At 46.6% G+C, this 27,159-nt stretch overlaps 1 protein-coding gene across 1 annotated transcript in view; it reads right to left on the reverse strand.

The window, feature by feature from the left end:
- LOC309523708 (discoidin domain-containing receptor 2-like) overlaps positions 1 to 21,043 on the reverse strand; it is a 47,675-nt gene extending 26,632 nt beyond the window's left edge. Inside the window, exons 1-13 of the mRNA XM_082207786.1 lie at positions 20,666 to 21,043; positions 17,381 to 17,533; positions 12,088 to 12,190; positions 11,265 to 11,493; positions 10,494 to 10,641; positions 9,852 to 9,957; positions 8,223 to 8,409; positions 7,195 to 7,441; positions 5,833 to 5,934; positions 4,175 to 4,338; positions 2,593 to 2,788; positions 1,762 to 2,006; positions 376 to 497 (exon numbers count right to left, since the gene is read on the reverse strand). Coding sequence (XP_082063912.1) covers positions 376 to 497; positions 1,762 to 2,006; positions 2,593 to 2,788; positions 4,175 to 4,338; positions 5,833 to 5,934; positions 7,195 to 7,441; positions 8,223 to 8,409; positions 9,852 to 9,957; positions 10,494 to 10,641; positions 11,265 to 11,493; positions 12,088 to 12,190; positions 17,381 to 17,447 — 1,916 coding nt within the window. The 5' untranslated portion in view covers positions 17,448 to 17,533; positions 20,666 to 21,043. The remainder of the gene's footprint in view (positions 1 to 375; positions 498 to 1,761; positions 2,007 to 2,592; positions 2,789 to 4,174; positions 4,339 to 5,832; positions 5,935 to 7,194; positions 7,442 to 8,222; positions 8,410 to 9,851; positions 9,958 to 10,493; positions 10,642 to 11,264; positions 11,494 to 12,087; positions 12,191 to 17,380; positions 17,534 to 20,665) is intronic.
- Between the last annotated feature and the right edge of the window lie 6,116 nt (positions 21,044 to 27,159).

The raw sequence follows: 27,159 nt of genomic DNA on the forward strand, positions 1-27,159 counted from the left end.
CATTCTTTTTAATGCTTTCCATGATTTTTATTTTATTACCCTGTAATTTATTCTTCCTGCTTTTATGACTGTTTTTATTATTGCTTTTAGGCTTAGGGTTAGGGTTTTTCCTTTGTTTGAATAATTTTAAATATGTATATATTCAATTGTTTCTGGGAAGTGCAGTTGGTGGGTTCCTGTTGTTTCTCGACAGGAATTACGTTCCCACAGAATAGGGGCAGCCACACTAAAGCCACTGCTCAGAGTTACTGCAGAGCAGGCTTCTGAGATCTTTGGAACTTGCAGCAGCAATAACAAGTGAATGGATTTCTCCCAAACCCCCATCCCTCATGAGAGCAGACTCTCTCTGGAATTGGCACCACAGCTTGTGCTCACCTGGCTGTCTTGGTGACATTGGCTCTCAGCATCTTTACAGCTACCAGAACTGCCTGGCTGGAGGCTTCTGAGGAAGCACGACCCAAGAATTCCAGGAGACCATCAGCTTCGCACAGGTGGACCTTCGTGGGAGAGGACAAAATCAATTTTAGAGTAATTGTCAAGCAGAGATGGAGAGAAGAAGACTCCTCTCAATGCCCTATCCATGCCGTCCATTTTACCCACAAGCAGTGGCGTGGCGTGGGTTCTCAGCACCCGGGGCAAGGCAAGTAATTTGCGCCCCCTAACCCGTGGATTTTAGCACTCGAGTCTCTTCCGTGCCCCCCCAAATGTTGCGCCCGGTGCGGCCGGCACCCCTGGCACCCCCCACGCTACGCCACTGCCCACAAGCCTGTTAGGTGCATATTAGAGCAGACAGCTAATTAACACTCTTGCAATCTACCTGAAGAATAATTCTTAGACTATTTGGAAATAATGGTAAAGGCTAGATCTAGCTAGGAGGGCCCAGGATGCAAAAGAGTCCAGTAGTTGTTCACAGTTGTTCTGTCGGCTATTTTTCCAGACCCTGTTCCTTAATCACGACTGCTCCAATGTGTGTGCTCTGCAGATATAAGGAGGCAGAGATTTCCAGAGTTTGTCGCTGTCAGCACGTTTCTGTTCCACTGCGATTCAGCTTCTGCTAAATCCTATGTTACTTGTCATGCAACTCGCAAAGGTCAAAATGAAAGTAATTAATTTCAATGCATTTCAGTGAAAGAGGGGCATCAAAAACAATGCAGAAAGTAATGCAATTATTTCTGTAGTGTTTGTGGATTAAAAAATGATGAAAGTGGATATTGCTTGTGTCCCCTTGAGTGATTTCTGTTCCTGACCTCAGAGGAATATGTGCAATGTGGCAAATTCTATTCACCGTTATTGTTTCCAGGGGAATTCTCTGACAACCCTCATGTACTCTGCACTAATTCGGCACACATGCAACCCAAATTCTGCACCAAGAAAATCTGGACTCTGAGACATGAATAAATTATGTGAATAGAGCAGATTTGCTCCCGCCCCCCGTGGTTATTCTGCTAGTGATAAGGAGTTAGGGACAGGGATCATAGCTTCACCCCAACCATTGGGCATGAGATTCAGCTACCCTTCTGTCTGGCTGAGAGGATTTCTCTCTCACCCTCTTAAGGACAGAAAGCTGCTCTCTTTCAAGGAGAGCTGGCATTTGCAAGAAGAATGATCTCTGAGCCGGCTATAATCCTCAGGGTTCTTTTTCTGCTCTTTGGGGAAATGCAGCTTGCACAGCCTTGTCAATTGGCAGCCCTCAAGCCAAATAGTGCCAGCTTTTCTCATACCTGGTTTGAAGTATATCTGGAAAAAGGAATAAACACACACCTCCCCAAACTGCCCTTCTCCCAGCTTTTCCTTGAGCCGCAGCTGCTGCCTTGGGAACTCAGCCACTGTGATGTCCTTCTTGGTCAACGAGTCCACTGTGATGGCTGGCACGGCATATGTGTTGTTTCCCGTGACGCCCTGCAGGCTAACAATGTCCGTCTCTGCATAGTGGGGGACGTTGTTCTGGAATCCCTGGTGAGGGGTGCACTTGGTGATGTCTGGCTCGGCATAGTCACCACTACATGCTAGAACAACAAAAAGGGGGGTTGGCAGATGAAGATGTTGGACTTTTTGGAGCTGGCCGACCTTACTGGAAGAATCCGCGATCAGAAAGAGGAACATCAAGAAGACTGGAATAAATTTAAGGAATATTTAGCTAGATATCATAATATAACATAAGTTGAAATACTTGCAAGTACTAAAGTGGCCTAGGATTAAAGCATGTTGAATTGTATAATACTATGGATTGAGAATATTATGAAAAGCAAGGAAGATAGCAATTTGAACAAGTTAATTTTATTAGAAAGTGGATATTGGAAAACTGCTATAATGAGATTTATTGAAATTCAGTTGGGGGGATTTGAGGAAGTCACTTAACAATGGAAATAAAATTGGATTTCTAAAAGTTAAGTGTTTTGCATGTTTGTTTGTTCTTCTTTTCAATATTGTAATTTTTTTTTTCTCTGTGTTATATCTGTTATTTCTGCTAGAGGCAGAGCACATAAGTATATGCTTCACCCTGCCTATTAGTAGAGCCAGCCATAGTTCAGAGTCCACACAGTCCAATCTGTGTGCTCTGAAATGCATTGCTACCACCGCAGGTGGTCCTACCTGAGTCCTCAGCGCTTTGGGAGAGCTCAGGCAGTTTCTGAAGGAGAGTGATGGGCTGGTGATATTCCAGGTCCAGTGGGAAGACCCTCTCATAGGTGGGGTTAGTCTGGTGGATCTGTGTCTGGCCATTGACAATTCTGGAGCTGTAAAAGGACAGCCGAACGGTGGCGTCTTCTTCCAGGATCCGTCGAGGAGCCTAAGAGCAGAGAGGAGAAAGCTGGTGAACCCTCTACATCAGGCATGTCCAACTCCAAGGAGACTGCGATCTACTCCCACTATAAAAAAACTGGCAGTGATCTACCCATTGGATTGACCAAAGTTGTTGAGTTTTTTGGAGGGGAGGATTGATCAGAGCTGTTGAGCTTTTTTGGGAGAGAAACCCTCATGACTGCATGATCATCCTTGAAAGTGTACAGTCAATACCTGATGATATTTCAGAAGCAAAGGGGCATGTATCCTTGTACTCTTTTGTTTGCTACCTTATCCTTGTACTTAAGTGTGTGAGCCTATCAGCCAAAAGTCTGCCATTCTGAATAGTCTATTTGGTTAATTGGTTAATAATAATAATAATAATAATAATAATAATAATACCCACAAAAGCAGGGCTTGAAGGCAATAGCCCTTTCCCATTGTTGCTCACTAGTGGATGATGTTCACTGGTTGACTTCCTCATGCTCAAAACTAGAGATCTCCTTGCCTCCTCCATAAATGTGTCTAACACCCTTTGAAAGCCATCCAGATGCTCACACTGCATCTCTACGACAGTGAATCCTGCACAGAATCATAGAATTGGAAGGGACCCCAAGGGTCATCTAGCCCAACCCCTTGCAATGCAGGATTCTCAACTAGACCATACATGACATCCAAGCTCTGCTTAAAAGCCTCCAAAGAAGGAAACAGAAGTCATTCCTTTCATCTGTCCTGAACTGCCCCCACAGGGTGATCCAGTTCCCCACCCCGATCCAAGTCCTAGAACACTCAGTGTGGGAGATGCTCATGTGATTCCTCAGTTCCCCAAGCAGGAAGGGTCACAGCTATTTCAATGAAAAAGGTCCTAGGTTCAATCCCTGGCATCTCCAGGTAGGTCTGGGATAGGGTCCTTTTCTGAAATCCTGGAGAACTGCTGACAGTTAGTCTAGGCAGGCACCTTTCAGGTGGGTACCATTGCCATTATAAGAGAACAAGGGAGGCGTTCATGATGGGTTTCGACACTTCTTTTTCTAGAAAAATAGCATTGAGTGTAGGCATTATTGAGCTAGATGGATCAATAGTATGGACTCAGTATAAGGCATCTTCCTACCTATACACTCAATCAATGGGGCTGGCTCCTCTTCTTCCTGGAGGATAAGTTTGGGTTGCTAGGACAGCCTTGCATTTAAGCACTAGCCTGGTTACCACTGGTGAGAATGAATTCTACACTGGTGAGTGTGCTGGCTGGCAAAGGAGAAACAGAGCCCTCTGTCCCCCATTCTGATAGTTGAGGAAGCTTGTTTGCTGGCTGGTAACATTTGTGGACTTATTTACAAGGTTGTGCTAGGAAGTTTTCCCGCAGCCAGACAATCTACCATAGGACACAAGATACCGTCTCCAGCCGCATCTGGACGTGCTGCCTCCACAGGATAGCAACAATGACGAAAAGCAGCAGCAGGATAATGGCCACAAGGCAGCTGACCAGATTGGAGGTGTTGGAGTCCTCTGCCTTCGGAGCCACCCAGGGACTCGTTGCAGCAGGTGGCGAGGTGGTCCCTGCAATGGCAAGGAAGTGGTCAATCAATCAATCAGTCAGTCCGCTAATCAAATAATTGTACTTGTGGCAGATTCCACAGTGGTCCTTGAAAGGGCAGGCAGTAGCAGTAGATACAGTATAAGAATAATTAAATAGGCTGAATGCTAGTCTTACTCAGAGCAGACCCAACGAAATTAAGGGATCTAGGTTTTTATGTTTTAATTCGAATTGCTTTTAGAATGTTTTCAGCTGTAACTGCTTTCTGTTATTTTTGTTTGCAAGTTTTTCCAGAATATTTTAATCGCTTTTAGAAGGACTTTGCTTTTTGTTTTTTAACCAAGAGCTGTTTAGGGGTAAGAGGGTATAAATGTAATAAATTAGCCATGACCATTATTTTCAATTGGTATACTCTGGATTAGGGCTAACTTTGAAGAGTTATTTATTTCTGTGACTTGCATTTTGATGCTTAGGATGCCTCAAGTCTGCTGCAGCCATACTGGACCATCAACACATCATTCCTCTTTATTAGTTGTTCCCAAATGCTTCCCCAATGTTATTAAATTATTGATGTCTGGAGGGGCTCTCTTGAGCTATAGCACAATAGACGTGGGGGGAATTACAGGATTTCAGCAGGAAGTTACAGGACATGTGCTGATTGAAAATGAAGCTGGATGTCTGCCCCAGGGAATGGTAATGAAATCAGTACAATGTATAAGTGTTCCAATATAAAGAATGCACAAATGATCATGAATGCAGAATAAAAAAGGGTGCCTGGATACCAAAAAATCTCTAAGTGGATCGCATGAAATGCTATCATAAAAGCACATGCCAGAATGCAAATGGTAAAAAAAATCAATAGAATGTTAAGCAAAATATTGCAACGAAAATGCTGAGCAGTGTGATCAGAAAAGTAATAATAATAATAATAATAATAATAATAATAATAATAGTTGTTGTTTTGCTGTTGTTGTTGTTGTTGTTGTTATTTTATACCCCGCCCTCCCCAGCCAAGACCGGGCTCAGGGCGGCTGAGTAAAAGTAAAGTAAGAGCCAGTGAAAGCAGTAGTTGTATAACAAGCAACAATCTCGCCTACATAGCTTTTATTCTTTTAAATTGAAAAAGTCTCAGACGCTTTCAACTGGGGAAATGCCCTTTGCCAACCTAGTTGCTGACGTTCCTAAATCCTTGGCAGGGACACCAACTCCTTGGCCCTTTTCAGCACCCTCCATATTATGGAGGTAGAAGCCACCCCTCCCCACTATCCCACAAGCGCAGAGCACAGCGTGGTGCAGTACAGCTCAAGTGGCTGGCTCCTTCTCCTCCTCCTCCTCTTGCCGCAGAGAGGAAGGAGGGTTGATGCAGCCTCCTGCCAGCGGCGGTGTCAGGAGGAGGCAAAGGAGGAGCCACCGGCCATTGAAACCATGCAGCCAAAGTGTTCAGCTCTGCCCCTGGCTCCACTGAACATCCTCTGGCGCCTCTAATCCATGGACATGGCAATCGGCCTCATACTTACACCAAGTCCCTTCTGTTGCGTTGAGTTCCTCTGACGGGAGTATCTCTGAGGTTGTGCTTGAGGCCAGAGTGACCATAATGGGGTCATTGGCATCCATATCTTCTGGAGAAGCAATGACAACAGGGTGTGGGCAAGAAACACATTAGTCTGTCGCTCAGAGCCTGGCCATTTCACATTGCGGAGCCAGGTAGAGAGAACTTGGCCATCCAGACACTCAGCTGGAGAACAGCAAGATCTCATTTTCTGTGGGGTTTATCCACAGGGGGGCCTTCCAGCTGTTATTGGACTCCAATTCCCAGCAGCCCCAGCAGCCTGCACAGTCAACAGTCAGGGATGAATGGAGCTGCAGTCCAACAAAATCTGAACAACTACAGGTCTCCTGTCCCTAGTGCCTCAGACTGGTCATACTGGCTAATGGCACTCCAGATCAGGCCATCTTCTGTAGCCCTCTCCCTTTTTTTGGTCATGCATATTTTCAACCATAAGGGCTAGATACTGCTTTAAATGAAAGCTTACATTGTAAGAAAACTGAATTCTTCACACACCACCTATACCAGTGTGGTAGAGGACAACGTATTAGAATAGGCCCAGGAAGACAAACGTTCATAACCTCCACTTAGCAATGAAGCTTTATGACATATAAGACAGCAGGTCTCTAGCCTGGGAAGTTTCCGGTGCATAGTTTGGCACAAAGAGAAGGAAAGATGAGGGAGGAGAGGGGTGGGAAGGCAGGGATTGACAGAGGAAGAATGGGGTTATTTCAATTACACCTATTTAAAACTTTGTTCTCTTGAGCCTGTCACTCTTATATCCCGCAGTCCAACCAACCTCACAGGGTTATTGCAAAGATAAAGTGGGAGCGGGGGTGGTACAAAAACCCAATAAATAATAAAATAGAGGCGCGGGTGTCTTGGGCTTGCCAATCAGAAGGTCAGTGGTTCGAATCCCTGCGACAGAGTGAGCTCCCGTTGCTCTGTCCCAGCTCCTACCAACCTAGCAGTTTGAAAGCATGCCAGTGCAAGTAGATAAATAGGTACCGCTGCGGCAGGAAGGTAAATGGTGTTTCTGTCATGGTGTTCCATTGAGCCAGAAACAGTTTAGTCATGCTGGCCACATGACCCAGAAAGCTGTCTGTGGACAAACACCAGCTCTCTCCGCCTGAAGCGAGATGAGCGCCACAACCTCATAATTGCCTTTGACTGGACGTAACCATCAAGGGGTCCTTTATCTTTTCTTTTATCCAATAAATAATATAATCATTAATAATTTGATGCTGTTGAGGCGCATCTGGAAGAAAACAGTATATACCAGGCAAAATATTATTCTGCACTTGCAAATGAAGCTATTCCCAAGGCTGCTCACCTGATTGGAAGGAAATTTCACTGATCATCATCCAGGTGTCAGCAAAGTAGAAGTGGCAGAGTATGGCTTTCCCCACACGCTGACTGAGGGGGACGGTCACAAATCGTGCGCTGGGGTTCTTGTCGTCCAAGACGGTGTCCACGCCCACGGGGTCTGGCTCCCACTCAGCGATCAGCCGTGGCTTGAAGAAGCACTCCACCCTCTCAAAGATCTTCACTCCCTTGGAAAACATGTTGTTGCAATGGACCTGGAGTTGGAAACAGCAGTGGCCACGTTCAAGCACTCTTTTCTCCCTCAGTGGACCGGGAGGGTTATAAAGTGGCTACCAATACAGGATGCAAGCAACATGGCTGCCAAGGGCCCTACCTTCATGGAGGTTTGTTTTTTAAAACATAGTTATTAATTTTTCTGACGCAAAGTGAGTTATAACAGGCTTAAGACATAACATAACATAAGACATAACATAACATAAGACATTACATAACAACATAACATAACATAACATAACATAACATAACATAACATAACATAACAACATAACATAACATAACATAACATAACATAACATAACATAACAGGCTTAAGACAGTTCAATAACTATACATACGGGTAACCTTATTTATTTATTATTTATCTTACCTCTTTCTTTTTTCATATATATACAGTATATGGGTTACAGGGTTCTGAGGTGAAGATATAATCAAAAGGTCCACTAGTGTTAGGGTACATTGGAGGCAGAGAGCAGGCATTTTTCTTATTTCTGTGTTTTCTCAAATGAGTTCTTTATCTTTTGTCCCCTGGTTGCCTTTAGTTTTTGTGTTAATTTCTCTAAAATACCACATAGCCAAGCCTTTCGGTACCACTGGATGATACAAACTTTCCGTAGTGTCCATCAGTTCTGAGCTCAGGCAGCCAACAGTAAACGACTCAGCAGCACTTTATGGATGAGATCTAAACTTATTTAGCAACACCAGCATCAAAGTTGGATGTATCCATTGACCAGTGATCTCAGTGATCTCCAGACATACCTTCATGGATGTGAAGTTCCTTTGCCAATCGAACTGGAACTCCATCTCAACAGCACCGCTGCTGAAGCTGTCGTTCTTCCAGCCAACATAGTCGTACCCTGGCCACACACGGTACTGGTGGCTCTTGGTGAAATCGTCCAAGCCCAGGACGCCATCTGTCAGCTGGCCCAACCCACCATGCAGGAGCCTGGCGAGAGAGCATTTGCGGTTACACGCCAGCAAGGAGCATCCCTAGACTGAGAGGTGCCGTCTTCAAAGACATGCTAGGCCTTTCCGCCGAATGATCAGCTTTCGTTAAAAGGAGGGGAGATGAGAGGGTTAAGAAAGCGGGCAAGATACACTTAGAGACAGTGGTTTTTCCCAGGGGGTACTCAAGGGTATGCAGTACCAGCACCGCTTTTGTTGTTGTTAAAAAGTGTAGCACTTACTGTAACAACTTCATAGTGAGTACCGGTGCCTATTTTTCTAGGGGGAAAAGCACTGCTTAGGGGGAAGTAGCTAGATAAGGGCAAAGCTAAATGGGTTGTTAAATTGCATGCATAGAAAATGAATGTGCATTATCTTTTTTGCTATGCAAATAGCAGCTGGCAGGAAAAGAGGAATTTAACTCATTGGGCCTGCCAAGAGCTCATTTAGTGTACATTCATGATGACTGATGCTCTCGATGGGCCTGTGAATGTTTCTTCATTTTCAACTGGTGCATGTCCTGCTACTTCCTGCTGAAATCCTGCCCCTTTGCATACCACAAATGTTCAGGGTGGGGTGCCCCGCTTTTGTTGTGTCATAGCACAAGAGTGCCCCACCGGATGGCAATAATGCAGCAATGTTGAGGAAGCATCATGGAACAACTCATACAGCAGAATGGTATGTGGACAGTCCCGTATAAATCCAGCACAAATACTCTATTAAACCATCAATGGCACACGGCAGAATACACCCACATTTAAGAATGAAAAACACCACTCTGGAGGTGCCCTTTCTCTCCCTGTCATGCCCCTGACCAAAAGATCCCCTGTCAGAAGCTCTGTTGGTGCAAACCAGGCGAAGTGTCTCTTGAAATGAAAAGCAACTTCAGAGAGAAGAGATTTCTGTTGAGACTGCCTGAGGCAGTGAGAGAAAGAGCTAACCTCTCCCCCACCAACACCACATCCCCGCTCACTCTCATTAGTCCTGGGGCTGCTTAAGATTTCCCTTGGGTGCCATTTACAGGGCAACAAAACGTACTTTTTAACTGCATTCCCACCATTAACAGCACACCCAGTTTAGCCCTAAGATTTCCAGTGGCTGGACAGTGTGGCTTCAGCCTGACTCATTTGCTCTCCCCTGTGACTAATAGAGGTCAAATAAGTTATGCAAAACATATATGCATATTTTCTCGATCTGTTATGCAGATTGCGAAATGCAGCTTCGTTGCGTCACACAATTTTTGTTGTCATAGTTTGAGTGCAGTCCACCCGCTGTCCAACTATTTAATGCCTTTTCTGAGCACCCAAAAAATCCCAGGCACTGATCTCCTTCCATTGCCCAGTTTGGAAGGTGGCCTTCAGGCTGAAAAAGGTTCCCCATCCCTGTTTTAGAGAACTGAGGGAGAAAGGGATATTTCACCCACCCACACAGGGCACTTCTTACCTGCGCTCCTGATAGCCATCATAGGTTGAGTCGTTCAGGTAAACGATGGGGTGGCCGGGAGCTGCAATCATCTCCCCCTCAGGCATGCTATAGGATTCCAAACCATCTAGGAAAGGAGACAACTAGGGGTCAGTTGGAGGCTTTTGAGCCCTCTGCCTGCACAACCTACCTGAGCAAGACGAACAAGGGTCTTTTCCCCATCTCTTCTTGGCCACAGGCAGAAAACAAACAGGCTTTCAAGCCAGACAGCAAGAATGAGCCTTCTGATGGCAGCTCAACCGATACCTGAGCAATGATTTGCTCAGTGTTGTGGATCTAGACCAGAGTCAGCAGCTATATAGTGCGAGTTGGGACTCTGACCAGTGGTGCTGCTGAAGAAAGAACCCAGCAAGCATCTCCACCTCAACGTACCATATGGAGCAGCCTTCTTCAAGATGGTGCCCTCCAGATGTTTTGGACAATAACCCCCATCATCCCTGATTGTTGGGGCTATTCTGGCCAGGGCTGATAGGGGTTATAGTCCAAAATATCTGGAGGACACTGGGAGGAGGACAGCTGATACAAAGAGTTGCAAACACCAGGGTCCTACTACCAGAATTCCCTGGAGCCTTATCAGGGACTTGCCGAAGTTCAAGTCCTTACCAGACCAAACACAACCATAGAGTTCCACCCGCATGCAGACAGTCATGGGCTGCTCAGTCACTGGGATCACTCGGATGTAGCGGGCAATGACAGGTGGGCGAAGGTCTTTCAGGACAACGTCATATGTGTCAGTGTTGCCTTGAATCACCTGGATTGGAAAGAGGTCATGATAAGGCTATTGTGCAACCAGCATCTGATAAGCAGCAAACACTAGAGCACTGATGAAGAATCGCAGGCCAAGGGGTCAAATGTGGCCCTCTGGGGCCCTCTATCTGGCCCTAAGGACTCTAACCATGCCACACCCCTCACCAGCCCTACTTTGCTACCACACAGCCTGTTTATCAAGCATTCCCCCTGATTGGTTTGCAAGGGGATTAGATGACATTGGCTATTTAACAAGCATTCCACCTGATTTGTATGCAGGGAGGTTAGATGATGGTTGCATCAAAACAAGGGTTATGCCTGGAGAGCCACTGCCAGTCAGTGTGGACAACACTGAGCAAAATAGGCCAGTGCTCTCAGTATAAAGCAGTTTCCTATGCTTCAAAGTAAATACCTTGGCATCCGCTGTCAAATTTTCAACCAGAAACAGATCCAGAGATTGGTCTGAACCGAGCGCAACAAGGAGTTCAAGGGCTGAAGTTGAAGAGAGTTTGGAGGTCACATGGATAGGTGACCTAATAATTATTTTTAATGAGGTTTAGTAACTTTTGAAGATTTTCAAGGGCTCGCCACTCTTCTTCAGAGATGTCCTGACCGCATCTCACCCACCTGCTTGTTCTGACGATCTTTCCAAGAGAGCCATCGCTCCCCGTTGCGGCTATAGTCGATCCGGTAGGCACGGGCAAACTCTTTCCCAGTTGCCCGGGCGTGTCGACCTTGCGTCCCCACCAGTGTGATGAAGAAGAGTTTATGTAGGTCTATCTGGAGAAACTGCACATCTTCAGGTTGCAGGAGACCGGCTGGACACCATGCCCCATCACCCTCTTCTCTCAGCAACCTGAGAGATAGAGAGAGAAAAATAATGTCAGAGCTCAAAAATCAGGTATGAAAGTGGGAAGAACATGCAAGGCCAGCCTGAGCACAGAATTCATGTGTTCTATGTGGGGCTGCTCTGGAAGCTGCAGCTAGTGCAACATGCCATGGCTTGAGTGCTCACTGGGGCAGGATATCACCACCATGCTCTACTACTGTTGGGGGGGAAATGCACTGGCTGCCAATTAGCTACCAAGTTATGTTCAAGATGTTGGTTCTGTTGTATAAAGCCCCATACAGCTTGGGACCAGAATATCTGAAAGATTGGTTCATCCATAATATTGATCACTGTGCTCTGCATGAAATGCCTATGAATACCACCTTTCCAGGAGGTTGTTATGCACAATATAGGAACCTTTGGTATAACACAACCTTTTGGAATTCCCTCCTGTTAAATATTATGACAGGTATAATCTCTGTTGTCTCTCTGGCAGCTGCCGAATAGCTCCCTCTTTCAACAACAAGAGGTATTTCCCAGTCTGTACTGGATTTTTTCTTTTAGTTCTGCTTTGTTTTATAGCTTGCCCTGAAGCTAAGCCCCACAGGTCATCCTGCTCACCGTGCATACTGAGGCCCCGTGGAGTCATACCACTGGCTGGAAGCAGTGATGTCCTCATCTCGGATGGTCCCTTCGTGCATCCCCAGAGGGTATCGGCATATCGCTGAGGGAAGAAGAAGAAGAAGAAGAAGAAGAGGAGGAGGAGGAGGAGGAGGAGGAGGAGGAGGAGGAGTTGTTTGGATTTGATATCCCGCTTTATCACTACCCTAAGGAGTCTCAAAGCGGCTAACATTCTCCTTTCCCTTCCTCCCCCACAACAAACACTCTGTGAGGTGAGTGGGGCTGAGAGACTTCAGAGAAGTGTGACTAGCCTAGAGTCACCCAGCAGCTGCATGTGGAGGAGCGGGGAAGCGAACCCGGTTCACCAGATTACAAATCCACTACTCTAAACCCCTACACCACACTGGCTCTCAGGGAGGGAGGGGATGGGAGGCAAAATGGTCACATTAGCATAAAGGCAGAGAACTTTTAAGAAAGCGGAGATATGCCAGGTTATCACTCTACAGGATCCACTTTCATTTTATCACTGCTCAGGATTGATTCATTGTGGGTGGGGGGGAATGGTCTCATGTTAACAACACTGGGAGTAGCACTGCTTTAATTGACCGCTTGCCACTGCCCTGGGCCCATTCTCCACATAACACCTTCTGAAGTTGCAGAGTCGCCAGTAAATGCCTCTTTGGGTACTGTGAAGTCATAAGAGTGCACAAACTGCCCTGCTAAAATGCGTTGTCAGGGGGGCTGCAGTTCAGGGGTGGGGAACCTTTTTTAGTCCAAGGGTCACATTCCCTCATGTGACACCTTCTGAGGTCTATGTACTAGTGGATGGAGCAACAGGTATGGCTCCTAGCTCTGTACAGTAAAAGCCAGAGATTTCTACATGCAGCCAACCCTGCATGCATCACACAGTCTGCTATCCATGCAAGCAAGAGGCATAACTGCAGTTCAAAAGCAGGCAAAAGCTCTTTGATAAGAGAGCAGAGCAGGGCCTTCGAGGGGTGGGGGCGGGAGCTTGGGAAGAGCCCAAAGAGGGCCACTTTTGGGGCCTAAGCTTGAGGTTCCCCGCTCCCCTTGTGGCTGCAAGATTCCTGCCTTGATCAGGGATCAGGCTAGATGGCTTCTGAGTTCCCTTCTAACTCTTATAATTCCTTCAAACCAAGCATTTGAAATCCAGTCACCAGAGCTCTCTCCACCAAACAAGATGGAAAGGGTGCCAATCCTATGAAGGCCGCATTTGTCGGGCTCCCATCCCAAATCACGACCATAGCAGCTTTTGCTTGAGAGCAAGGAGCAGATCTTTATTCAAGCTGGTAGTGGTACAGGCTCTGTGACAAGCGCAAGGCTCCAAAGTCAAGATTTCAAGGTCTATGAGCATGGCAAGGGGTTCATCACAGCCAAGCAAAATCTACAAAAGTGTCCCGACAAATGACACACCCCTCCCACCGAGCTTTTAAATATGAAGTGAGTGAGGTTGCTTATACAATTCTCTTGCCATCCTAAGCCTGATGCACATGTGCCCATGCATTCCACCTGGACAAATGTGTCTGATTCCCACCTAGGAAGGCACAAGACTGTGTCCTGACCCACCCCCTCCAGCTCCACTGCCCCCTCCTCCTATTCACCCCCTCCCTCTGGCTAGCCAAAGTCCCCCTCCTCTCCAATGAAGAAGAGTTTGGATTTGATATCCCACTTTATCACTACCCGAAGGAGTCTCAAAGCGGCCAACATTCTCCTTTCCCTTCCTCCCCCACAACAAACACTCTTTGAGGCGAGTGGGGATGAGAGACTTCAGAGAAGCATGACTAGCCCAAGGTCACCCAGCAGCTGCATGTGGAGGAGCGAAGACGCGAACCAGGATCACCAGATTATGAGTTCACCACTCTTAACCACTACACCACACTGGCTCTCAGACAGGCGTAGAAGAGAGCCACCAGTTCTGCTTCTCCCTCTTTGACATCTAGAGGCACAAGGCAAGGTCCTCCCTCCCGCCTCAATCCCTGGGGGCCAGCCTTCCAGCCTTCCAGCCCTCCATCTGCTCCTCCTCCTTTGTTTTCTTCCACCTGGGGCAGCCAAACCATGCCAGATCCTGACAGAGCTGAGGAGCCAGTGAAAATTCAATACTTGTCCTGATATTCTTCACCTATAGATAGTCCCTGGGTAACATCGATATATCCTTATAGCTTCCAGCACCACTAATAGGCTGGTAACTCCCACCTAGCCCTACATTGCCACCCCAGAACTTCCTCTCACTCTCTTGTCCTGCATTGCCAAGCCTGTCCATTTCTGGCACCACATTTTAAGAAGGATGCAGGAAAACGGGGTTCAGAGCTTTACCCTACAGTCAAATCTGGCCTGTGAAGCTAGATCCTGATAAGCATCTGGCCCATGGAGCCAAAAATGTTTCCCCACCCTTGTTGTCAACCAACCCTCTCATCTTTCCTGCCAAACCCTGCCCTCCTTGTTCATTCTCCTGCGTTTACTTTATTTAATTGATTTGATTCCATTTATGAACCGCTTCCCATAAAATATCCCGAGGCAATGTCACCATAAAAACACCACTAAAAACAATTTGAAATAATTATATATGTGCAAACATTAAAAGCAATATATATATAAATGCAATTAAAAGCTACAGTGGTACCTCTGGTTAGGAACTTAATTCGTTCCGGAGGTCCGGTTCTTAACCTGAAACTGTTCTTAACCTGAGGTACCACTTTAGCTAATGGAGCCTCCCGCTGCCAGCGCCCGATTTCTGTTCTCATCCTGAGGTAAAGTTCTTAACCCAAGGTACTATTTCTGGGTTAACAGAGTCTGTAACCTGAAGCGTCTGTAACCTGAAGCGTCTGTAACCCGATGTACCACTGTATTCTGAATATAAATCCAGTTAAAAACAATTAATTAATGCAATATATTGATGCAATTTTAAAAACTTGCATACAGTCATACCTCGGGTTGAATGTGCTTCAGGTTGAGCGCGTTTGGGTTGCACTCCGCAGCAACCCAGAAGTAACGGAGCGTGTTACTTCCGGGTTTCGCCGCTCGCGCATGCGCAGACGCTCAAAATGATGTCATGCGCATGCGCGGAAGTGGCAAAACGTGACCCGCCACATGCAGACGCGCCGTCGCATCTTACATTCCATTCAGAATGTGAACGGGGCTCCGGAATGGATCCCATTCGCCTCCCAAGGTACCACTGTATGTAGTTGCAAATTTCAAAGTTAAAGGCATAGAACAGGCATACTAGCCTTGCCTTTATCTTAACTCCTCTTCTCCTTTTGTTACCTATATTCTGTCCACTGTCAAGTCAGGTCAGGTCAGGTGACCTTTTACAAGAAACATAGCCAAAAACAGTGCCTTTCAGAGGCTGTGGACTACAACTCCCAAAAGGCTTGGCCCTCGCCCTTGCTGGCTGCTGGAGTCCAACGTCATCTGGAGAGAATCGTGCTAGCTACCACTCTTTTACAACATTGCAAAAATACAGCCCTTCCTCTCTGTCCCCTTGGCAGAAACCAAAACAAGCTTGTCTACACTTTGTCACCTCTTACTTAGGCCAATCTTCCCCAGCCTTGTATCCTACAAAGGTTTGGACTCAAGCTCCCATTAGCCCAAGCTAGCATAGCCAATAGTCAGGGATGATGGGAGCTGCAGCCTGCCTGTTCCAGAGCCTGAACCTCCAATTGCCCCATGACCTGGCATGAGTCCGGCACTTCTGATCCCAGTTGCTGCCTAAGAAGGTAAGGAGAGTCTGCTGGATCAGGTGAACAGAACGGCCCATCTAGTCCAGCACCCTGCACTCACAGTGGCCAACCAGATTCCCCAGTGGGAAGCCTGCAAGCAGGACCTGAGCACAAAAGTGCTCTCCTTTCTTGTGGTTTCTAGTCACTGGTATTCATTGATAGCTACAGGTGAAACTTAATAAATTAGAATATCGTAGAAAAGTTCCTTTATTCCAGTAATTCAACTTCAAAGGTGAAACTAATATATGAGATCGACTCATGACATGCAAAGCGAGATCTGCTTCTACTTCTCAGAGGTCCAATCTTGCTCGATTTGCAATCCTTGTTTTGCTGATTTCCTTGAATATTCTAATTTTCTGAGATGCTTAATTTGGGGTTTTCATCAGCTGTACGCCGTGACCATCGCCATGATAACAAATCAAGGCTTGACATACCTCGCTTTGCATGTCACGAGTCTATCTCATATTAGTTTCACCTTTCAAGTTGGATTACGGAAATAAAGGAACATTTCCACGATATTTAATTTTTTGAGTTTCACCTGTAGAACAAATAAAGGCTGATATTACTTGCTTTGCATGTCATGAGTCTATCTCATATATTAGTTTCACCTTTGAAGTTGAATTAGTGAAAAAAAGGAACTTTTCCACAATATTCTAATTTTTCAAGTTTCACCTGTACATCCTCTATGAATTTGTCCAATCCTATTTGAAAGCCATCAAAGTAGGTGGCCATCACATCCTCCTGTGGGAGTGAGCCCCATGAAGTTAACTATGCACTGTATGAATTTATTTCTTTTATCTATCCTGAATCTTCCAGCATTCAGCTTCACTGAATGTCCACAATGTAGTAGTGTTTTGAGAGAGGGAGAAAAACTTTCCTCTATCCACTTTCTCCATGCCATGCCCCATTGTATAAACTTCTATCACGTCACCTCTTACTTATTTCCCACCTCTAAATCAAAGTCCCAAATGCCACAGTATCACCCGAATTTCTGTCTCATACAAGCTGTGCTAGGGCCTCAGATTTTGTTATAAAACACAGCAGCTAGCACTGAGGGTAGGATGGGGGAAGAAATTAAGTTTGCACCGAGAGGCATAGCCACATAATCTTCCAAAAGAAGATGGCAACTAAAACACAGCCATCCTTCAAAATTTGCACTCTTCTGAATTTTGCAGTGCAGTTCTCGTCAAATAATGTGTGCAAAAAATTCAGACGCCAGGGTGTAAGTGTGCATAGAAATGCATTCAATCCTGAAAATAGCACAAAATTGAGCAAAACTTCCTTGCAAATGTTTTCTAGGCCAAATTGCAATTTAAAAAATGGAAGAATTTGCACTAAGATGCTAACGAATTTTACTGAGGGCTTTTAAAAAACAGCAACCACAGACTGATGTGGAGAGCTGAAAGTTACAATGGATACCGAAATTGACAGACTGTTTTTCCCTGAGGGTCTCATGAACACCACAAGTGGCAGGAACCCAGAAGTCCCTGGCTGTTGGGGTACAGAGATTGGGATGGCTCATCCAACAATTTAACAACACACTAAGAGATTCCTACCAGGGTTGACTTCAGAGCTGGAGCAACGAGAGGGGCTGGTGAGCAGGAGAAGTAGCAAGCAGAGCATCCTTGGAGATGTGGGAGACGATGCCCACAGCCCGCGGGGTCAGTCGGGCGGTCCTCCCTGGCCGCCAGTCACTGCCATTCAGATCTCTGAGAAAAGGAAGAAAGACATGATTGGCTTGCAGCTAGATTTTCAGGCGATGTGTACCTATGGTGATATAAAAGTGGTGTCTAACCATTTTTGGGGTTTTTTTTGATCCAAGATCTACATTTACCCCTGGCCAACTATTTAAGTAAACAGAGATTTATGGACACAGGGCATGCAAGTTTACTATCTTATATGACAGGGATAATCATGCGTGTAAATTGTATGCAAATTACCCAAGGGCTGCAAAGGCAAAAAAAACATCATAGGGGTGGCTTAGCTGGCTATCATAGGTGCTGACCCTTGAGTATTTCATTGGGCATGTTCGGACTTGCTATTTTGGGGTAGGATTCAGTAACATACTGGGAAATTCAGTATGATTGGGAGGTCACTTCCCCCCCCCCAAAAAAAAAAACAACTTGACTTTTTGCAATAAGGAAGGTGACGGGAAAATGTACTGGAATGGTAGGGAGGCACTGCTTTCACATGCCATCAGCTAACCTTCCTACAAGCAAAGCAGGATGAATGCTCATTAAATAGCCAACTTAATCTAATCTGCCCAGAAACAGATCCGGTTGATCAATAAAATAGTTGTCAGGAAGCACGCATTCATAGAATACCTCCAAGGTGAATTTTTATTTAAAAATATTTCCAGGTTATAAGAACATAGGGAGCTGCCTTATACTGTACCATGTCAGACCATTCATCCGTTTAGCTCTATATTGTCTATACTGACTTGTAGCAGCCCTCCAGGGTAGGGTGAAGTGAAGAATTTAACATGATTTCCACAAACACTTCTCTGAAAGATTTAAATCTTTGAACAAGGCTGTTCTTAAGTCCTCATAAACATGTACAGACTCTCTCTTTCGGAGGAATACAGGAAGCTGCCTCATATTGAGGCAGGCCATTGATCGCCTTAGACAACAAGGCTCCAGAAGATTCCTACCCCAGTCTGTGCTGATTGCAAAAGTTGTGCTAGGGGGTGGGGGCTGGGTTTAGCAGCCCTAACTCCTTTCCACCCTTTTCAATGTAATGGGATTCCTTTGCATCCCTCCCATCAGTAATACACATTTGTCCCGAACCTCCTCACTTATGCCCAAGCACAGATAGGAAGGTGAAACCAGAAGCAGTCTAAATTGTCCAGACAGAGAGCTCATGAAAGTGTTAAGATCTCCTCGCCGGGGGCCGGGGTGGATCTAGTTGCTAATTGCTAACAGCTGGCAAAATGTACATTAAAAAAAAATCCACCACAGCCATTGGATGAAGAAAAACATTGGGAGCCCATCACAGAAAGAAAGAGGCGGGCTAGGAGAAGAGGAGACAGAACAGCTGCTTGAACCTTGAGTTGGCGGGAGGGGTGGGGGCAAAGGCACCCATTCCATGCTGGAGAGAAGCCACTCGCTTATTCTTGTCTCATCTCTCATTATGCTGCATATGTGTGCACTGCCTCTTGTGTGCCCTTGCACATGCAAGGCTCCTGGTGCTCATGCTCTTGCATACTCAAAACATTGCTACATGCGTACCACTCTTGATAGCACACAGCACACCCCTCCTCCAAGTCCTCTGCAGGGAGCTGTTTCAAGGAGGAAGTGGGCCCCTCAGCATCTGCCCACCTCCTGCTCCTCTCTCAAAACCTTTGTGGAGTGACTAGATCCACACAAGCTCCTGCCCACTTCCCACAGCCTGGTGCGCCCTCCACAGACGAAAGGATGCTTGTTATTTGTTCTGCCTCATTCCACCCCTTTGCCCACATCTCTATATTTCTCCCCAGTTTGGAATTGGCTGAGTTGGGCCCACACATTTCACCTTTTTCAGCCAGAGGGTCACAATGCCTTCTGGCTGACCACCCAGGGCTGTAAGCCAGTGATGGGCAGGGCCAGAAACAAAAGTGGTTGGAGCAATAAATGTAATGTACAACACGAGTTGGGCAGCTCCAAGTAGTGGCACCACCATGTGGCAAGTCAAGCACAGATGCAATACACCAGACAGGCCATTTCCGGGATTAAGGGAGGTCAAAGTGGAGGCAAGTATTTTCAGCTAGGTTAAAGGGACTCTTATCATGGCAGAAGCTCCATGTTTGCCAGTTAAGAAATGGAGCAGAGGTAGCTTTTCAACTTGTAAGCCAGGGGTGAAGAAATTTCTTCAAGCCTATTGGGGCATGGCATTCCCTTCTGCACAACTTTTCAGGGGCTTCATGCCACTGGTGGGTAGGGCCAGAGGCAAAAAGCAGGGGCAATTAATGCAAAAAAATCCCTTTGTACAGTAGACACGCCTCTCCAAAACCTCAATCCAGGCAAGCAAGAAGCATTATCAGAGCTCAAGAGCATATTCCAGCTAGTCAAGAACACTTGGCCTGGAGATAGTTCCTAGGGCCTGATAGAGAGATCTGGAGGGCCACAGGAGGGCCCCAGCCCTCAGATTCCCCACCAATGTAGGCATGTGGGAGGAGGGGCATAAATGTGGATTAGAAATTAATTGGGCAAGCAGAAATGATGGATTTATGACAGCATAGCCACCCATGTGTCATCCAGACCGTTTCAAAAAGCAAGAAAGTGGATCATGCTCATCACTATCATCATGGCATGCACATGCTGCATATTGATTCCCCAAACGTCACCAATGCTTCTACGTGTCTTATGTTCAAAGGCCAAGGCCTGCTTTTGTTGCAAGAAAACATGGTACACTTTCACCAAGTAACACATTGCACATCAGCTCTCCTCACGTGAGAAGAGAACGTCATGCATTTCCTGCTCTTGTTTGACCGAGAGAACGCTGCGCATCTCCTGCACACTCGAAGCACACCAGTTCCTGCCCTTCCGAAAATAAAAGAGCCTGATCCATCTTCCCCACACACAAAGCGAGGACGCCGACACCCCTTTCCCTCCTCCCAGAGGAAACGCAAAGCATCCTTGCGCCCCTCCTGGCCTCTGCGTTGCCCACTCCTGCCTGCTGTGGCCAGGGCACCCAGCTGAGTCCCCTCCCTCCACAGCCAGGAAGCACAAGAGGGCAAGGCTGGGCCTCAGTGGCTCCAGGAAAAGAGGGCAAGCAGCCAATATTGTCTCGAGCCTGAACAAAAGAGAAAGCATGCAGGAGAATTTTCAAAGGGGGCTGACCAGAGTTGCAGAGAAGGGCCCTACCTGACAGGCCTAGCCTTTGTGCAGCTGCCGCAGCTGCCTCCACCGCCATAGCAATCCCAGCCTTCCTACTGCCATGGATTCCGCTGCGCTGGGCTTCCCAGCATCTCTCCCAACACCACCCCGCTTCGCAAGCAACTTTTCCAGCAGTTTGGAGATCCGCTCAAACTTGTGGCTCAGACTCCTCCTCCTCTCTCCCTCCAGTCCTTCCACACACAGGCCCAGGAGACTTCCTTGCCTTTGTCACTACAGTTTCTATGGCAACACCCTGACGGAGGCCATGGAAAAGAGATTTCTGTATATGTGTGTTAAAAGAGGGAGAGAGGCGGGAAAGAAAAAGCTGCTGTCTCCTTTAGCCTCTGTCCCTCCTTCCTTCTCTCTCTCTCTCTCCCTCTCCCCACCTCCCACCCCCTTTCTCTTTTCCTCCAGCCCCCTTGGCTGGGAGCAGCCTCCATTGGTGGCGGGGCCAGGCTTCAGCCTGGAGTCAGGCCAAGCATTGCATGCACATGAAAAACCCACAACATTAAGGAAGGGTTTTCTCCCCCCCCCCAAGTAAAACAGAGGCTGTGTGGTGTGCACATGTTGGTGTGCTTCAAGGCTTTCTTCTCTCTCCCCACCCCCCTTTGACTCCCCTCACCCTCAGTTTATTTCCATATCCCTACAAAAAACTGGGAAGTCCCACACCAAGGCTGGAACCGGCCCAGAGCTGCTGCCGCCGCTCCTCCTCCAGGATCAAATCTCAGCTCGACAATGCCGAACTTTTGCCCTTTGCAAATGTTGTGGTTCGTCAAGAGGGTTTTGGCCTGAGGGTGTCCAAGGCATGCAGAAGCAAAATGAGTAGTATATCATGTAGGGCATCTTGGGGAAATGGCCACTGTCAGAGGGAAGGACGTTGGGCTGTGCAATGTCAGGATTAAAGGCAATATGTGGTTGTTCCCTTCCTCAATCCCCGCAACAACCCTGTGCAGTAAGTTAGGCTGAATGAGGCTGTGACTGTCATCTAGTGAACTTAATGGCTGAATGGTGGTTCAAACCCTGGCCTCCCATGTCCTAGTCTGACACTCTCTAACCACTACACCACATTGGCTCTCATATGATGCCCACTCTTTACGGAACATCTATTCTGATTTGTTTGCAAGGATGTTGTTGCGTTACATTACATTGATCTCCCACCTTTTTCTCCAAGGAGCTCAAACTAGTGTGCAGGGTCCCCCCCCCCTCCAACCGCATTTAATCCCTGCCACAACCCTGTGAGTGAGGTCAGACTGAGAGGTAGTGACTGGCCCAAGGTTGTCCAAGTGGGGGTTTGAATCCTGGTCTCCTGGGTCCTAGTCCAACACTAACCATTCTACACACTGGCTCATTGTTATAGGACAATGGGTGTTCATCCTGATTTTGATCCCATTGCCCTATACATATAAAGGAGTATCGTGCTACTTTCATGATCATGGCTCCCCCTCTTGCCACCAAATAATCCTGGGAAGTGTAGTTTGTTATGGGCACTGAGAGTTGTTCTGAGACCCTTATTCCTCTTCCTAGAGCAGGGGTAGGCAACCTAAGGCCCATGGGCTGGATGTGGCCCAATTGCCTTCTCAATCCGGCCCGTGGACGGTCCAGGTATCAGTGTGTTTTTACATGAGTAGAATGTGTCCTTTTATTTAAAATGCATCTCTGAGTTCTTTGTGGGGCATAGGAATTTGTTCACCCCCCCCCAAAAAAAAAAAAATATATAGTCCGGCCCACTGCATGGTCTAAGGGATGGTGGACCAGCCCACAGCTGAAAAAAGGTTGCTGTCCTAGAGCTACAACAGAGTGCTTTAACAACCAAACCTTCACAGGGAACTATGGGAATAGGGGAGGGGAATAGGGGGTTGCCTAGCAATTCAGTGCTTTGGGGGGGTACTAAAGGGTATGCAGCACCGGTACCTTTTTCACCCAAATGTTAAAAGTGTGGTACTTACTGTAACAACTTCATGGTTCATACTGACACCTCTCCCCCCCCCCCCCACTGCTCAGTACCCTTAACAAACTACAATTCCCTGTGCCCAAGGATCAAGGTCTTCTGGGAAATGATATATAATGAACTGAAAAAGGTATTTAAATATACTTTCCCGAAGAAACCAGAGGCCTTCCTCCTGGGCATAGTGGACCAATCGGTGTTAAAGAAGGATAGAACTTTTTTTATGTATGCTACAGCAGCAGCAAGAATTCTCATCGCAAAGCATTGGAAGACACAAGATCTACCCACCTTGGAAGATTGGCAGATGCAACTAATGGACTACATGGAAATGGCGGAAATGACTGGCAGAATCTGAGACCAGAAGATTGGAAGAAATTTTAAAAAAAAAATTGCAGAAATATTGTAAAATTTATGAATGTTAAGGACATTGAAATGAATCGCAGGGGTTTTAGCAACAAAGTAAAATGTAAGATTGGATTAACAGCTGATAAATAAATAGGATATGAATTTGCTGAATTTAATTTTTAAAAAAGGGATACAAGAACGGGAGACGTGAGGAAGTCCGGAAAATAAGTTAATTGAAGATGAGAAATTAAGAAAGAGGGAATTTTTGTTTTTTGTTGTTATATGTGTTTTTATCTTTTTCTTTTTCTTTTGATGTGTTTAATGTCTGTATTTTTGTATTGTATTGTTTTTTTGTGATTTTGTATTTTCTTTGTCTTTTATTGTGAAAATATTTATAAAAAAAACAAACAAACTACAATTCCCAAGGTTTTATGAGGAAACCATGACTGTTTAAAGTGCTATGATACTGTATGGTGCAGATGGGGCCTAAATCTCAAAGCGGCAAAGTGGATGTGTATTTCACATTAAAGGCACACAAAGGTAAATAATGTGTGTAAATGAACATGAAGCACAGTCTGCCGTTTCACATACCCTGCAGCTGTTGAGGTGTGTTTTGAACTGTAGATAACAACATTGTCAGGCAATGCTGGCTCCGCCCGCCCGCCCGCCCACCCAAAATTAAAAACCAAGGAGTCATCATCCTGTTCATCTTTAACTTGGTAGGGGACATAATAAACCAGACTTCATAAACTTGATAGCCTCCAAATGTTTTGGACTACAAGTCCCATCGGCGCCAACCAGCAAAACCATATTAGGGGGCAGCTATCCCCCACTCTGGGTTGCCTGTTTCCTTCCTAATTGTCTCCCTCTGTGACAATGGAGTCTTTTTGCACAGGATCCTGCTGTCTTTTTGTGGCGTAGCAGCATGAAGGGCTTCTTTTTTCTTTTACAAATTCTTCAGAGAACAAGCAACCACCACTCCAAAACGTAACAACATAGGAAGAGTCCTGATGTGGGATCTGGCCAAAGGGGGCCCACCTAGTCCCCCATCCTGGTCTCACAGTTGCCCACCAGATGTCCCACCATCCCGATCGCTCTTCTCTGCACCATTCACAGCTGTACAAAGTCATTTTGGCAAAGAGGCAGGGTAAAGTCGTGAGCCTCTGATATAATGTCTTAACGCCCATCATGCATCTGGTTTTACATGTCTGTGCAATGGGAACAAGAAGCATCCATTCCTCTACCACTGCCACCACTGCCCAAGATTTAACTTTTAGGAAGAACCCAAGGCACCAAAACTGCTTGCAAGTCATCACACTAACAGCATTTTAACAAGGCAATCCCCAAACGGGAGGGAGGGGGTTACGGAGAATAATTTGCCAGTTATGTACACTCTGTGGGGCAACTAAGTAATTTTAGACCCTGAACGTTTACTATTCTATTCAGGGGAGGGGAGGCTTTTACAGTCATGGTACTACTTCAGCAATGAAGTGGACAATTAGCATTTCTTTTCTCCCTACAACCCCCTGTCCTGCTCCAGTACCGCTGACCGCCATACCACACTTGATAGCTGCTTCTACATTCTTGATATGTTAGAGTAGGGTTGGGAAGCTTCAGGCCTGACAGACAGAATACAGGCCTCCAGACCTCTCTATCTGGCCCACAGAACTCTCCCCGAGATGCACACACACTTCACCAGTCCATACCCCTCTCCCCAGGTCACACCTCCTCCATCCAGACCACACACCCTCTCTCCAAGACACACCTCTTCCCCAAAGGAAATACAGTGGTGCCTCGGGTTACAGACGCTTCAGGTTACAGACTCCGCTAACCCAGAAATAGTACCTTGGGTTAAGAACTTTGCTTCAGGATGAGAACAGACATTGCGCAGTGGTAGTGTGGCAGCAGCGGGAAGCGCCATTAGCTAAAGTGGTACCTCAGGTTAAGAACAGTTTCAGGTTAAGAATGGACCTCTGCAACGAATTAAGTTCTTTCTTTTTTTTAATAATATTTATTGAACAATTTATAACTTCAAAAATTTAAACACAAAACAGAAAAACCAAAAAAAACCCTACAAAAATAGGAGAATACAAAACAAAGCACATAAAAATACACACTAAAAAAAGAGCAATTAACAAAATAGAGGAAAAAAGTAAAAAAAGCAAAACAGAAAAAAGTTATTATTTTCATATCTTAAACTTCATTCTCTAGTTTCTTGACCTCCTCGTTAAGAACGAATTAAGTTCTTAACCAGAGGTACCACTGTACCCTCAGGTTCGCGTCTCCGCTCCTCCACATGCAGCTGCTGGGTGACCTTGGGCCAGTTACACTTCTGTGAAGTCTCTCAGCCCCACTCATCTCACAGAGTGTTTGTTGTGGGGGAGGAAGGGAAAGGAGAATGTTAGCCGCTTTGGGATATCAAATCCAAACTCTTCTCTTCCTCTTCTTCTCCCTCTCCCCAGGCCACATGCCCACTCTGCAAAACCTAGAGTCTCCTTAGTCCACACACACCTGCCTCCAATACAAACTCTCTCTCCTCAGGACATACCCCTCACTGGCCCTGCGTTGCATCTTGCATACTTTCCCCCGGCTGGGACGCATCATTGAGCTCTGATCATGCCTTTTTCTCGACTGGATGAAGGATAGAGAGGGGCGGGCAAGAATGTGTGTAGAAACTAGTGTGACCATGGCACAATCTAGATGTTTCACTTTGGGAATGTAGCTGCAGAAGACAAATCCCCAAAGGCCTTGGAGGCAGCAATCTGATTACATCAACTGACTGTGTGTGTGTAATACACAAACTGGCCAGCAGCAACAGTTCTTACATAAGGAAGATGGGTGGGGTGGAGAGTTAGGGACGGCGGGGTGGGGGGGGAGAAATTCAATTCAGTTTGCAGTTAAAGCCGAACCACCTCCCCCAATTTCCAAAACAATATGAGAAGCGAAGCCCAGTGACCCTTCAAAAATTGCAGTTCTCTGAATTTTGCGAGGGTACCCGCCCCATGCATTGAACGTGGGACCTTCTGCATCTGATCAGACACTGAACTACTGTCTCGTATAAAAGCGAGACTCCAGTCCTCATAACTGTGAACAGGAACTTGTGCCAAGTCAGACCTTTGGTCTTTTGGAGTCCACATTGCCATCACTGACAGGCAGTGGCTCTCCAGGACTTCAGGCACGTACATAGAGTGTCTCCCAGTTGTCCCTGGATATATGATGGACATTAAACCTAGGGCCTTCTGAACCTGGGACCTTCTGCATGCAAAGCAAGTGTTCTGCCCCCCCCCACATATCTTTTCCCCAGCCCAGCTTCTCCTGCTTTCTCAAGTTAGCTTCTGGAAAGGCAGCCTTGCTGCGTATCCTCCCCAAGTAAATAGGATTAACCAGGAAGGACAGCCAAGCAGCCTTCAGCCTTGCTGGGAACAGCATGTACAACAGTGCGAAACCTCACACCCCTCAGGGCTTGAGGCCTCTGAGCTGCAAAGCAAATGCAGAGAGGAGGAGCACTGGGGTGGGGTGTGGGGGACTTGCAGGCCAGGCACTCTCCACACAGATCAGGAGACAATGAAACCTCCATGGTCAGGGGCAGTCTGCCTCTGAATACCAGTTGCTGGCAATCACAAGTGGGGAGAGAGCAGCTGCACTCAGGTGTCAGGTCCTGCTTGCAGGGTTCCCAGGGGTCTCTTGTTGGCCACTATGCTGTATGCTGGACTGGACGGGCCTTTTTCCTGACCCAGCAAGGCCCTTCTTACGTTCATAAGAGGGTTAAAGGAAGGGCCATAGCTAAGTGGTAGAGCATCTGCTTTGCATGCATAAGTCCCAGGTTCATTTCTGGATATTGTGATAGGAATTTTGAGGTCTTAAAGGTAAAGGTAAATAAACCCCTGACCATTTTGTCCAGTCGTGACCGACTCGGGGGTTGTGGCGCTCATCTCGCTTTATTGGCTGAGGGAGCCGGCGTACAGCTTCCGGGTCATGTGGGCAGCATGACTAAGCCACTTCTGGCGAACCAGAGCAGCGCACGGAAATGCCGTTTACCTTCCGTCAGAGCGGTACCTATTTATCTACTTGCACTTTGACGTGCTTTCAAACTGCTAGGTGGGCAGGAGCTGGGACCGAGCAACGGGAGCTCACCCCGTGGCGGGGATTCGAACCGCCGACCTTCTGATCGGCAAGCCCTAGGCTCTTGTGG

Source organism: Podarcis vaucheri (assembly GCF_965113315.1).
Source record: "Podarcis vaucheri genome assembly, chromosome: Z".
Taxonomy (NCBI): Eukaryota; Metazoa; Chordata; class Lepidosauria; order Squamata; family Lacertidae; genus Podarcis; species Podarcis vaucheri.